Genomic DNA, 13,075 nt, shown 5'->3' on the forward strand with positions numbered 1-13,075 from the left:
TTGGTCGTCGCAACCAAATCAGGGTTCGGGAGTCGATTACGCGAGGGGAAGGTATTAGCACCCCTCACGTCCGTTGTACTCAACGGGAACCATTAGGTCAGTTGTGTGCGTTAGTGTTAGTTTAAAATGTTAGGCCTTAAGTTATTAGGTGGGAAAGAAAGAATAAAAGAGAGGAGAATGTTTTTGAATTTTTGACGAAGGACTAAACCTAAGTTTTTTATTAGTGGGCCAGACAAGATTTACAAATCCTGCTCCTACGTATCTCAACAGAGAAATCAAGGCTTACGTAGTTATGGGTAGAAAAATGTTTGTTTGTTGGTCGATTTTAGCAAAAGCTATATTGTATCAATCGACGAAAACATTGTTTTACCCAAAACAGATGAGGAGCGGACGTATACCACACATCGAATGGATTTGCATATCAACATTCGGAAAAACGTCACTTATCTCAACTCAATAATTGTGGCCGAAACATTGTTTTGCATCATCTCGAGATAAGATGTCCTTCGTTTATGAAAATGGTTTTCTTCTGATTAACCGCACGACGGCGAAAAAAAGAGTTTGATTGGTTGGATGTATTTTGAGTGATGGCAAGAACTTGGATGAGCGAGATATCCATCTTGAATCCTAGACTCGGGAGTGCGTGGTATCCACCACGTTCTATTTCCATCTTACTGGAAAAAGTATTTAATAAAGATTAAGTGTTTTGAGGTTTGATTGAGAAAGGGTTTGAAGAAACCGCATTGACAATTTTAAATGATGGCGAGAGCTAAGATGGGCGAGGCATCCACCTCGAATCTTAATCTCAGGAGTGCACGGTATCCACCATGTTCCATTTCCATCTTTATTGAAAGGGGTTAAGATAGGAATTAAGTATTTTGGAGTTTGAAAGACGAGTACTTGTGACTTACAAGCTCTTACAGCTTGCGGTCTAATACTCGGGACTACGTCTGGATATTCCACCCAGGTAGTCTATTTCTTCCAACTTATTGAGAAAAGAAGTTTCAATATTTACAAATATTTTGAAGAGAAGACGAATACATAGGGATTACAAGCTCTTACAACTTGAGCCTAATATTCGGGATTACGACTGGATATTCCATCCAGGTAATCTTTTTCTTCCAATTTTATTAAGAAAATGGTTTGCATATTTACAAGTGTTTTGAAGAGAAGACGAACACTTATGGCTCACAAGCTCTTACAACTTGGACCTAGCATTCAGGACCACGATTGGATATTCCATCCAGGTAATCTTTTTCTTCCAACTTTATTAAGAAAATGATTTGAATAATGGAGTGTGGGGAAGAGAAGACGAATATTTGTGGCTTGCAAGCTCTTACAGCTCGAGTCTAATATTCGGGATTATAGCTGGATATTCCATCCAGGATAATCTTTTTCTTCCAATTTTAATAAAAAAATGGTTTGAAATTAAATTGATATGATCAATGTACGAAAATTTGGAACTATTTATTTGAAAATGATTGAAACTAGTTTAGAAATGATGTGGATTAATTTTTGAAAATATGGTGAAAAGGGTTTTAAATGGAGATTGTTAGTAAGACGGAATGCAATACTAGAGAAACTAAAATGGGAATACTTATGTATATGAAATGAACATGGATATAGATAATACCTAATTAAAATACCAAACACATGAAAATCGATCAAACCAAACATCAAATAATTTACTAATTAAATGAAATTTAAACATCTTTATTAAATAAACTTCTAATTAATTAATTAACTAAAAAAATGATGAGAGCTTATTCATGAAAAATGGAGTGTCTAAAGGAAAAATTTGGGCCTAAAGCCCAATCCCATAAAGATCCACAAAAACAAAGAAAATATAATCTAAATTTAATAAATAAATAAATAATATAAAAGAAAAGGAGCTGAAACATGGGGTGGGGCGGCACACCCCTTCCATCATTTATTTTGAAATTTAAAACCACCCTATCACAAAGGGACACATGGCATGGCCGTAAAAAGCAAAACCAAAAAAAACATAATGGGTTCATGAAGAAAGTGTAAAAACGCAGGGACAGAACACTCACTTCTCAACGGTTACCTTTTTTAGTAGTAAAAAAATGACTCAGTTTAACCTTTCTCAAGCTCTTCCGCACTCTCATCTCTTTCACTCTTCCTCGATCTTACCCTCTTCTCATGCTCTTTCTCTCTCTCTTTCGATCTAGTCTATAATGGTGACAAGCAGTAAACAAAGGAAAAGAACAATCATGCTCTCTTCTTCCTCTTTGTATCCATAAAATCCCCTTCTGCATGGTGAGTTTCTCGCTTTACAACGGTGAATCCGTGATGGCTATGAGCGGTGTTTGAATTGTTGGGAGGAATCATGGACGAAGCTTGTTCTGCCGCTGTTGAACGAGATGGTGGTGAGTGGACCGGTGAAAAGCGGTGGTGATGCGTACAGTGAGATTGTCGCGACGAGTAGCTCTCGCCGGTTTTAAAGGAGGTGAAGAACTTATGCGGTTGTTTCAGAGGAAGCTTGTTAATGGTGGGGTTTGGGTATTCCAGGCGGCGGCGTGGCTTGCGGTTAGTTTGAAGAAAGTGGTTTATGGGTGGTTTCGGTTCCGGCGGAAGAATTTTGTGGTGCCGTCGTGGTGGTTTCCGTGAGTGGCGGTTGACAGGGAGAGGAAGTGGAGGTAGCATTGCGGAGTCAAAAAATGGTGAAGTTTGGTGTATGATAGTTCGGTTATGAAGGCTTTTCGGTGGTGAATCACATGGGGTTATAGTGGATTTTGAAGGGATAACAGTGAAACACAAAAAGTGTTGTTCATGTGGGTTCAGATGGAATGCAAGCGATTCGCCGGAAACATGAATCGAAGGTGGAAATGTGGGTCTATGTGTTGTTGTTGTTGTGTAGGAGGTATTCAAGTGTTATTTGGAAAGATGGAGGCCTTGTTTTTGTGTTCGTGAAGGTGAGGTTCACAGTTATGGTGGTGGTTATCCTCCTTCTGTAGCGTTCTCCTCCTCTGATTCTACGAGCAAGCTGAATATCCTTGGGCATTATGGTAACTCTCTTAGCATGAATAGCACACAAGTTGGTGTCCTCAAAGAGTCCAACAAGGTAGGCCTCAGCAGCTTCTTGCAATGCAAGAACGGCATGGCTCTGGAAACGAAGGTCAGTCTTGAAGTCCTGAGAAATTTCACGAACCAACCTCTGGAAAGGGAGCTTCCTGATCAAAAGCTCAGTACTCTTCTGATATTTCCTAATCTCACGAAGAGCAACAGTTCCAGGGCGATAATGATGTGGCTTCTTGACACCACCAGTAGTTGGTGCAGACTTACGTGCAACCTTGGTTGCAAGTTGCTTCCTTGGTGCCTTTCCACCTGTAGGCTTACGAGCGGTTTGCTTCATACGAGCCATTGCAAATTGATTTGGTAAAAATGGAGAGAGATATTAGGGATTGTGTTGATTTGTTTTGAGTTTCAAACAGTTATGGTGATTGGAATGTGCATTGCAACGGTTGTGTAGAGGAATAGGGGTGGTATGAAGTTAGCACAGTGAGGGAGTTCTTCGGAGGTTTGAGAAGGAGGTAGACATCTCATGGATGCCTTTTTCTTTTCCCTGTCTTGTAACCAGTTCCTCTCTTCTTAATTGAGCCCTTTCTTAAAATTCAATTTCAAGTCTTATTTTGCAAACAGGTTAACAACACTTTTTCTTTTCTGATCACAAGGTCCCCTTTTCCATTCTTGGGTAACGTAGATTTCCAATTGTATAGATTGATTTTCTCTATTTCCCAAAAGCAAGATGTCGCATGTAATGTTTTTGTGTGTCTCCTCCTTCAAATAGTACACATATTATATTACTAGCTTCATCGATATTACCCACCAAATAAAAGGCTTGCCGTTAAGATGATTTGTGATTTAGAAAGAGTTTAAAACAATTAAATGCAAATAAAATTAAATAATTTAAAACAACTTAAATTAAAACAACAAGAGAATTAACCCTATTTATTTTTCTAAACATTTTGATAAAAAGTGAAATAAATTGACTAAAAAATGAATAAAATTTGAGCGTGAAAATGCCTGGAACATCAAAATGAGTGCACCAAAATGATCAGTGCGAAATAAATTTATTGGAAAAATACAGCGTTTCTTTTAATTTTGAAATAAATTTTGACCGGTTAAATAGGCTCGAGCTGATCAAAAAGTGGCCGAAAAAATTAGCTAAAAAATAAATCTAGCATACCAGATTAAACTACGCGAAACATAGATTAATAAAATTGATGTCTAGAAGCTTAATTTTAAAATTTTTCGTCCACTGATTTGACGCACATCCGTTGATTAATTCAACCGGTTTGTCTGTAGATCCGAAAAAATTATTTCGACTGATATTTTAGGCACTATGCGGTATGGAATGCATGGTATGCTATGTAGACATGCAATAGCTATGATGAATGTATTGAATCAACGATTCAGGGTCAAAATTGGGGTGTGACAGTAGGCAATGGGTTTATCCATTCAAACACAAAATTGTAAATAAATTGTATATTCTTTTCTCATCTCCCTAATCATGTTTGCACAAATATTTTCAGAAATACCAACCTACCTTACAACATTTGTAAAAAGGGCTCCCTTAGAGTACTAAGGATGTTTTTGGTGCTTAAAACCTTCCCATTGCATAACCAACCCCCTTACCCAGGTCTCTGATATTTTTATTAGTTTATGATTTGATAAAACTTCTCGGTTTTTGTTCGCTTTCTAACCTTTCCTTTGGATAAATAGAAGTGCGGTGGCGACTCGAATTGTATGATTTACTTTTGATTTAGTCAATAAATCTAAAGGTAACAAATACCCCACAACAGAAAAGTGGCGACTCTGCTGGGGATCTTTTGCCTAGTGGGTTTTGCCTACTTTTTACCTTTGTTGTGTTGTATGTTTATATTATTTGTGACATATTTTTGTACAAATTTGGGATGACTGTATTGATTGTAATGTATGAATTGTTTGATATATCAATTGCTTGTGTGCTTGGTGGTCTCTTGTGAGATGAGTTCTATACCCGAACTCGAGTGCACTTATGAGAGGAGATGGCATAGTCTTATTGACTTGTGTGGAGTTATTCCTTAGCAAGTTGACTTGCAAGCCCATTCACTTGGTGGAGGTTATGTTGGGATCAATAATGTCACACGAGTAGTCGTGGTTAGGCATTACTCTTTCCAATATATGCCTTAGAAGCCAAGGACCTTAGATTACCTAGGCCATAGTGGCCTATTTTAGGACGTAGTGCGAAGGTCGTTTAAGTGTAAGATTTGATACGATTGTTACGCGATACTACACTCATAAGAGTCTCTCTTGAGAATATTTTTGGAATACGAGTAGTCATTTATCCGATAATATCCGAAAGATGGGATGATGACTATAGGAACCTCTTGTAGAACATGTTTGTCAGGTTTAATGATAGTACACTCCCTTTGGGTGGTCCTTAACCAAGACTCCATGCTCGGGACTTGCAACAAAACCTTGATTCGCGGTTGATCAGTTCTCGTATATCCTTAATATCAATGGAACTTGGGTGTTGATAAGGTGTAAACCATAATCCACCAAAATGGATGATTGATATTAAGGATGACTTGATCCATCCCGTGACCTTTGTGTGGTGTGTTTTGCTTGATCCTTGAGTGTGATTGTTGCATCCATGCATTCATGCATTCATACACATCCATATCATCAACAATGAAAAAGTTTTCAAGGAACTTAAGAGGTGTATTTGCAAATTTCCAGACATGGATAAGCAAAGAAGGAATAAGAAGAAGTACAGTTTCAAACAACCCAACTTGAAAGAATTAAGGATTTTTACATCCTATGTATTAGATCCCTTGGAGTTCAAAGCTCGCCATGGGAAGCTTTTGTCTATTCTTGCTACTCAGGTGGATGAAGGTCTGATGAGTGTGTAGGTGCAGTTCTATGATCCCTTGTATCGTTGCTTCACTTTCCCGGATTTCCAACTTTTGCCTACGCTTGAGGAGTATGCCTATCTTGTGGGTATACCTATCTTAGATCAGTTGCCGTTCAGTGGCTTGGAGAGAGTTCCTTCTTCCCAAGAGATTGTTGATCTGTTGCATATAGATGTATCTAACATTGTTGCTCATATGACTACCAAAGGTGGAATTCAAGGTCTCCCATCTGATTTCCTCATTGCCAAAGCTACTTTGTTTGGGAAGGCCATGAGTAAGGACGCCTTTGAAGCCATATTTGTACTTCTCATCTATGAGCTAGTGTTATTCCCCAACATCGACAATTTTGTGGATGTGAACGCTATTAGGATTTTCTCTACTCTTAATCCCGTTCCTACTCTGTTGGGTGACACTTATTTCTCTTTGCATATGAGGAATGCAAAGGATGGTGGTACCATTGTGTGCTGTTTGCCTCTGTTGTACAAGTGGTTTATTTCGCACTTGCCACAGACGCTCGCCTTCAAGGAGAACAAAGGATGTCTACGGTGGTCCACGGGACTTATGTCTCTCACTAATGATGATATCTTTTGGTATAACCGTGTGTACGATGGTGTGCAGATTATTGACTCTTGTGGTGAATTCTCCAATGTGCCTCTTCTTGGTACATGTGGTGGGATTAACTACAACCCTGTTTTGGCACGTCGTCAGCTTGGGTTCCCCTTAAAGGATAAACCTAATAAAATTCTGTTAGAAGGTTTGTTCTTTCAAGAGGGTAAAGATCCCCAAAACTTGAAGGGCAGGATGGTCCGAGCTTCGCGCAAGATTCATAGGAAGGGAAGGAAAGAGCTTGGTCTGAAGAATTGTATTGCTTTGGAACCCTACACCTCATGGGTTAGGAGGAGAGCTTCTGAGTACCGCATGCCCTATAACTACCCGAGACCTACACCTATGGTTATGGTTGGGCCTTCAACCCTCCCTAACCAAGGAGTAGAGGAGTTGAGAGATGAAGATCGTTCACATGCTTGGGTTCGTGAGCGAGAGGAGCTACTTCAGCAGCTTAGAGATAAGGATGCTTTGATAGAGTTTCTGGAGCATCAGGTTATCGATGAGCCTGGTGATGTGGTGACTTCTCTTCTTCCTCAGGCTTCCAGGTTTTGGAAGAGGAAGTATGATCGACTCCCCAAGGAGAAGGCAGATATGGAGGCAGCCTTTAAGAGAGAGGTGAAGAGGCTTCGTGCAGCTTATCTTTCGGTCTCGAAAGCTTTGGACGATTGTTTCTAGGGTTCCATAGGATGTTCATTTTCCTTCTCTCTTGTATTGTATTTGGTTACCAAGACTGTACTTCTCTGGTGTAAAACTTTTTCCATATATTATTGATATGATTATTCCGTATATGTCTAAATGATTAATATTTTCAAAATATTTGCAAATAGAACTCTAAAAGTTCCTCTGATTAAAAATAAAATCATATTAAGAAGCATTGCATGCATAAGTAGGTTTTGTTCCAGGGCTTCTTGTTCAGTGGTCTAACTTTGTGTTCTTAATTTATTTTAAAGACAAGCTGATGCACCGGTACTATACCAGAGCCAACTCATCAAAGCTAATGGATCACCTCGAGCAAGAAAACAGAGAACTCAAGGAGGAAGTGGCTAGATTGACTGCCCTGATGGAGTCATTCATGGCCGCCCAAAGCCAGTCTTCTCCAATGCCTTCAACTCCTCCCCAAAGGACGGTCATTTCAGAGGTTGCTTCCTCTACCGTGCCTGCTGCCATTGCTCATTTAGCTCCGTCTGCTATGCAACCCAGGTTTCCCTGGGGGATGCCTGCTAATTTTGTTCCAGAGGGTCTCGCCCCAACTTTTGCTTCTCTGCCGGCATCTAGCCCAGTCCTTGCTATGCCACCTCCAATCGTGCATACTTTGCCGAGAGTTGATGACACCATTTATCACTCTGAGCCATCTGAGGGCCCAGATGTCTACGAGAAAATGGACGCTATGAATGATCAAAAGAACTGATGCTGCTGATAGTGCTGCTCGTCCTATGGGAAATTCATCTGAGGGCCCAGGCTGGCACCAAAAGAACTGATGCTGCTGATAGTGATGCTCGTCCTATGGGAAATTCTTCTCCGAATCCGGCACTTGCTGTTGATAGACCTGCCATAACTGCTAGAGCTCCTGTCCCTTTTGGCCAAAATGGCATGTTGAAAGAGGACTGTGATGATATGTTAAGGCTCATCAAAAGGAGCGAATATAATGTTGTAGATCAGCTGCTACAAACTCCATCAAAGATATATGTGTTGTCTTTGTTGATGAACTCCGAGCCACACCGCGAGGCTTTGCAGAGGGTGTTGGTGTGGCGTACATGGATCATGACGTCACCATAGAACAGTTTGATAGCATTGTTGCAAACATTACTGCTTGTAACAATTTGAGCTTCTGTAATACTGATCTTCCCGAAGAGGGAAAAGGCCACAATTTGGCACTACACATCTCTATGAACTGCAAGGATGATGCCTTGTCTAATGTGCTGGTAGACACAAGATCATCCCTGAATGTGTTGCCAAAATCCACTCTGGCGAAACTTTCATACCAGGGGCCTGCCATGAGGCAAAGTGGAGTGGTTGTCAAAGCTTTTGATGGATCCCGAAAGACTGTGATTGGCGAGGTTGAGCTCCCAATCAAGATAGGACCTAGTGACTTCTAGATCACTTTCCAGGTCATGGATATCCACCCATCATATAGCTGTTTGTTAGGCAGACCATGGATTCACGAGGCAGGCGCCGTGACATCCACCCTACATCAAAAGTTGAAGTTCGTGAAGAACAAGAAGTTGGTGGTGGTAGGGGGAGAGAAGGCTCTCTTGGTAAGCCATTTGTCTTCCTTTTCTTACATTGATGTTGAGGATAAGGTTGGGACGCCGTTCCAAGCCTTATCTATTATTGATCCTTCTAAGAAAGGAACTTCTTCATTTGCATCCTACAATGATGCGAAGTTGGCCATTGAGCATGGCACAACTACTGGTTTAGGACAAATGATTAAGCTGGAAGACAATAAATCTGGGGCTAGCATAGGGTATTCTTCAGGAACTTTCAACAAGCACGGTCTATTTCAGAGTGGTGGTTTCATCCACACGGTCGAAGACCAGGAAGCAGCTGCTATAGGGGAAGATGATGCAGAGGAAGATTCTGGCAAGTTTGTCATCCCTGGAGGAGTCTGCAATAATTGGGTCGCTGTTGATGTTCCAACAGTTCTCCATAAGTCCACGTAATGTTCATTTTTTGAAAACCCTTCTCCCACGCCAAAAGGAGAAGTGATGACATTGTTGGCACATAAATACAATGATATTCATTGAATAAGTTCATGTTAAATGTTTGTTTTTCCAAATTATTTTCACTTTTTGCTTTTTGCATGAAATTGGCAATCACAAAAAACCCTAAAGAAGAATAAAATCAATCTTTTCATCTACATAATGATTTGCCTTGTTTGAATTCTAAAATCTCTTTTATATCCATAATCATTATGCAGGTTGATCAAACCCATTGAACATAATGATCCAACACCATCTCCCAACTTTGAGTTCCCTGTATTTGAGGCCAAGGAAGATGATGCTGGAGAGATTCCTGACGAGGTTACCCATCTACTTGAGCATGAAGAGAAGATCATTCAGCCACACCTTGAGAATCTGGAAACAGTCAAGTTGGGGTCTGAAGATTGTGTTCGTGAGGTGAAGATTGGGGCACTCCGGTGAGAATCTGTGAAGAAGGGGTTGATTGAGTTGCTATGAGAATATGTCGACGTCTTTACCATGGTCATATGAAGACATGCCTGGTTTGGATACTAATATCGTGCAACATTTCCTGCCTTTGAAGCCTAAGTGTGTGCCTGTGAAGCAGAAGCTCAGAAGAACTCATCTTGATATAACAGTGAAGATTAAAGAAGAAGTTCAGAAGCAAATTGATGTGGGGTTTCTGGTGACTTCTACATATCCTCAATGGATGGCCAATATTGTGCCCGTGCCTAAGAAAGATGGAAAAGTCCGAATGTGTGTGGACTATAGAGACTTGAATAAAGCTAGTCCGAAAGATGATTTTCCTCTACCACATATTGATATGTTGGTAGATAATACAACTAAATTCAATGTCTTCTCATTTATGGACGGATTTTCCGGTTATAATCAGATCAAAATGGCACCCAAGGATATGGAGAAGACAACATTCATCACACCTTAGGGAACATTCTGTTATCGAGTGATGCCCTTCGGTTTGAAGAATGCTGGAGCCACGTATCAACAAGCTATGACTACCTTGTATCTATGATTGTGGTGAAATTCTGGAATGAAGTCCCCAATGTTACTATGATGCGCTTGGATAGACCAGCTCATGTATTTGCAGTTGAAGAAGTTAAAGATGATAAGCCTTGGTATTATGATATCAAGTGTTTTCTTCAGAGTCAGATTTACCCGCCTGGGGCATCTGTTAAACATAGGAAGACTTTGAGGAGATTATCTGGAAATTTCTACCTCAATGGCGATATGCTTTATAAGAGGAATTTTAACATGGTTCTGCTCAAATGCGTGGATAGACACGAAGCGAACCTGTTGATGATTGAAGTCCATGAGGGTTCATTTGGTTCTCATTCCAATGGACATGCAATGGCAAAGAAGATGTTGAGAGCAAGCTACTATTGGCTGACAATGGAGTCTGACTACTGCAAATATGTGAAGAAATGCCACAAGTGTCAAATTTATGCGGATAAGATTCATATCCCCCCGACACTTCTGAATGTGATTTCATCACCATGGCCTTTCTCTATGTGGGGAATTGACATGATAGAGCCAAAGGCGTCCAACGGTCACAGGTTTATTCTCGTAGCAATTGATTACTTCACCAAGTGGGTTGAAGCGGCATCATATGCGAATGTGACCAGGCAGGTAGTTGTGAAGTTTATCAAGAATCAACTCATATGCCATTATGGTGTGCCAGACAAGATCATTACTTATAATGGATCTAACTTGAACAACAAGATGATGAAAGAGCTGTGTAGCGAGTTCAAGATTGCACATCATAATTCTTCTCCCTACAGACCCAAGATGAATGGGGCTGTTGAAGCTGCTATCAAGAACATCAAGAAGATTATTCAGAAGATGGTAGTTACGTACAAAGATTGGAATGAGATGCTGCCATTTGCTTTGCATGGTTATCGTACATCTGTCCGCACTTCAACAGGGGCAACCCCTTTCTCCCTGGTATATGGCATGGAGGTTGTGCTCCCCGTGGAGGTTGAGATCCCATCAATGCGAGTCTTGATGGAGGCCAAGTTGACTGAGGCTGAATGGGTTCAGAGTCGTTATGACCAGTTGAACTTGATTGAAGAGAAGAGATTGATGGCCATGTGCCATGGTCAGTTATATCAGCAAAGCATGAAGAAATCCTTTGATAAGAAGGTCAAGCCAGGTGTATTCCGAGATGGTGACCTTGTGCTCAAGAAAGTTTTATCTTTCGCGCCCGATTCCAGGGGTAAGTGGACTCCAAACTATGAAGGTTCATACGTTGTTAAGAGAGCCTTTTCAGGCGGTGCTTTGATAGTTACAACTATGGATGGGGAGGATTTCACTCGTCCTGTGAATTCAGATGCAGTCAAGAAATACTTCGCCTAAAAATAAAAACAGAATAGCTCGCTAATTTGAAAACCTGGAAGGGCAGCTTAGGCAAAAATGAGCGTCTCGTTGGATTGAAAACCTGAAAGGGCAATCCAGGAAAAAGTTAGAGACATGAAAAAATGAATATATATATCCCGCTAGATTGAGTACCTCACCCTGGGGCAATCTAGGAAAAAATTAGGGATTTGGCAAGTAACTGCATCCTGACAAGACTTTGTTTTTCAACTTGTCGTCTGTCAAAGATTCTCGCTCAGTCATCGTCAACTGAAGCTTCAAATACATTGGATTCAGAGTTGGTGGAGAAATGCTCATTATGTTCAATGTATCCTTTTTTCAATATATATCACCAATTTCAAATTTGTAAAGATCCATGGAGTCTTGCCATTTGCAGACTACCATTCCATCAAATAAATTTGAGCCTTTATCCAATTCTTTGCACTCTTATTTGTTTCTGTTCAACAAATATTTGCATGTTTTAAGTGATAAATATCATTGTTTTAAATAAATAAAATTTTTATAAACTATTTTAAACTAAGTGAACATTCACAAAAGGCTGAAAGGATTATTGAAATATCCTCAGTGCTCTCCCAAGGATAGTATGATTTCCAAAAGGGTAAGACATTTGTTCATATTTGTAAGACCCCAATTTTGTCCCTAAGATCCCTCATGGCATCATATCATATCATCACATTGCCTCAAGGATCATTGGACGCCTTGCTTCCTTCCTTGTGGGTGGGTCATATTTTTGAGAGTGGTTCTTGATCACCAAGCAGTCCTTGCATTTGTATATCATTGCTTTTCTTTTAATCACTAACCAAAAGTACAAAAATATGTCATATAACCTTTGTCTTGCAGATGAAGCAATAACAGGTCAAGGCAATTCAAGGCATTCATTGAGCAATAGATGGTGGACATTATTGATTTGGACCCCACAATCATTCACAAGAGTTCATATGAGCCATGATGTCATTTTGAAGCAAAATCCCAAGTGGTAGAGGCTTGAATTTCATCAGAACATTCTCAGATCATCTGAAGACCTAGAAAGTCAACTGCAAAGTCAACTGTGGATTTGGAGGTGGGAAGTGATTAGAAATACTTCATTCATGTTCAAACAAGTCTCATTTGACATTTCAAACACTCACATTGAGGAATTTGAGGTCCAGTCAAAACTTTCCCAAAATAGCAAGTGACCTATAATTTGAACTTTCCAAAAATGGAAAGATTTCGGACCAACTTCAACTTCAAATTACATCATCAGGAAAGCTTCAAATGAAATTTTGTTGAACATGAAAGTTGTTGGTCTTTCTCTCCCATTTCCAAAAAGTCCAAGATCATCAATTTATCATGTGTAGTTAAGGAGATATGATCAAAACATGGCAAAGTGTGCATGGGACTTCAAATGAGCATAACTTTTCAAACAAAGCTCCAAAATGGGTGGTTCTTTTTGCAATTTTCTCCTCATGACTTGTAGTTTCCAAAACATCCATTACATGGCTTGAA

The 13,075-nt window shown here is 40.0% G+C and overlaps 1 protein-coding gene across 1 annotated transcript; it reads right to left on the minus strand.

The window, feature by feature from the left end:
* Positions 1–2,857: 2,857 nt before the first annotated feature.
* Positions 2,858–3,385, minus strand: LOC127079417 (histone H3.3-like). Its single transcript, XM_051019800.1, has one exon. It carries the CDS (start codon positions 3,383–3,385, stop codon positions 2,858–2,860), a length of 528 nt encoding a protein of 175 aa, XP_050875757.1.
* Positions 3,386–13,075: the final 9,690 nt, after the last annotated feature.

The sequence above is a fragment of the Lathyrus oleraceus genome, chromosome 5 (assembly GCF_024323335.1).
Source record: "Lathyrus oleraceus cultivar Zhongwan6 chromosome 5, CAAS_Psat_ZW6_1.0, whole genome shotgun sequence".
Classification (NCBI taxonomy): Eukaryota; Viridiplantae; Streptophyta; class Magnoliopsida; order Fabales; family Fabaceae; genus Lathyrus; species Lathyrus oleraceus.

Coding starts and splice junctions, on each gene's coding strand:
- LOC127079417 (XM_051019800.1), bottom strand. CDS start 3,385: ATGGCTCGTATGAAGCAAACCGCTCGTAAGCCTACAGGTGGAAAGGCA.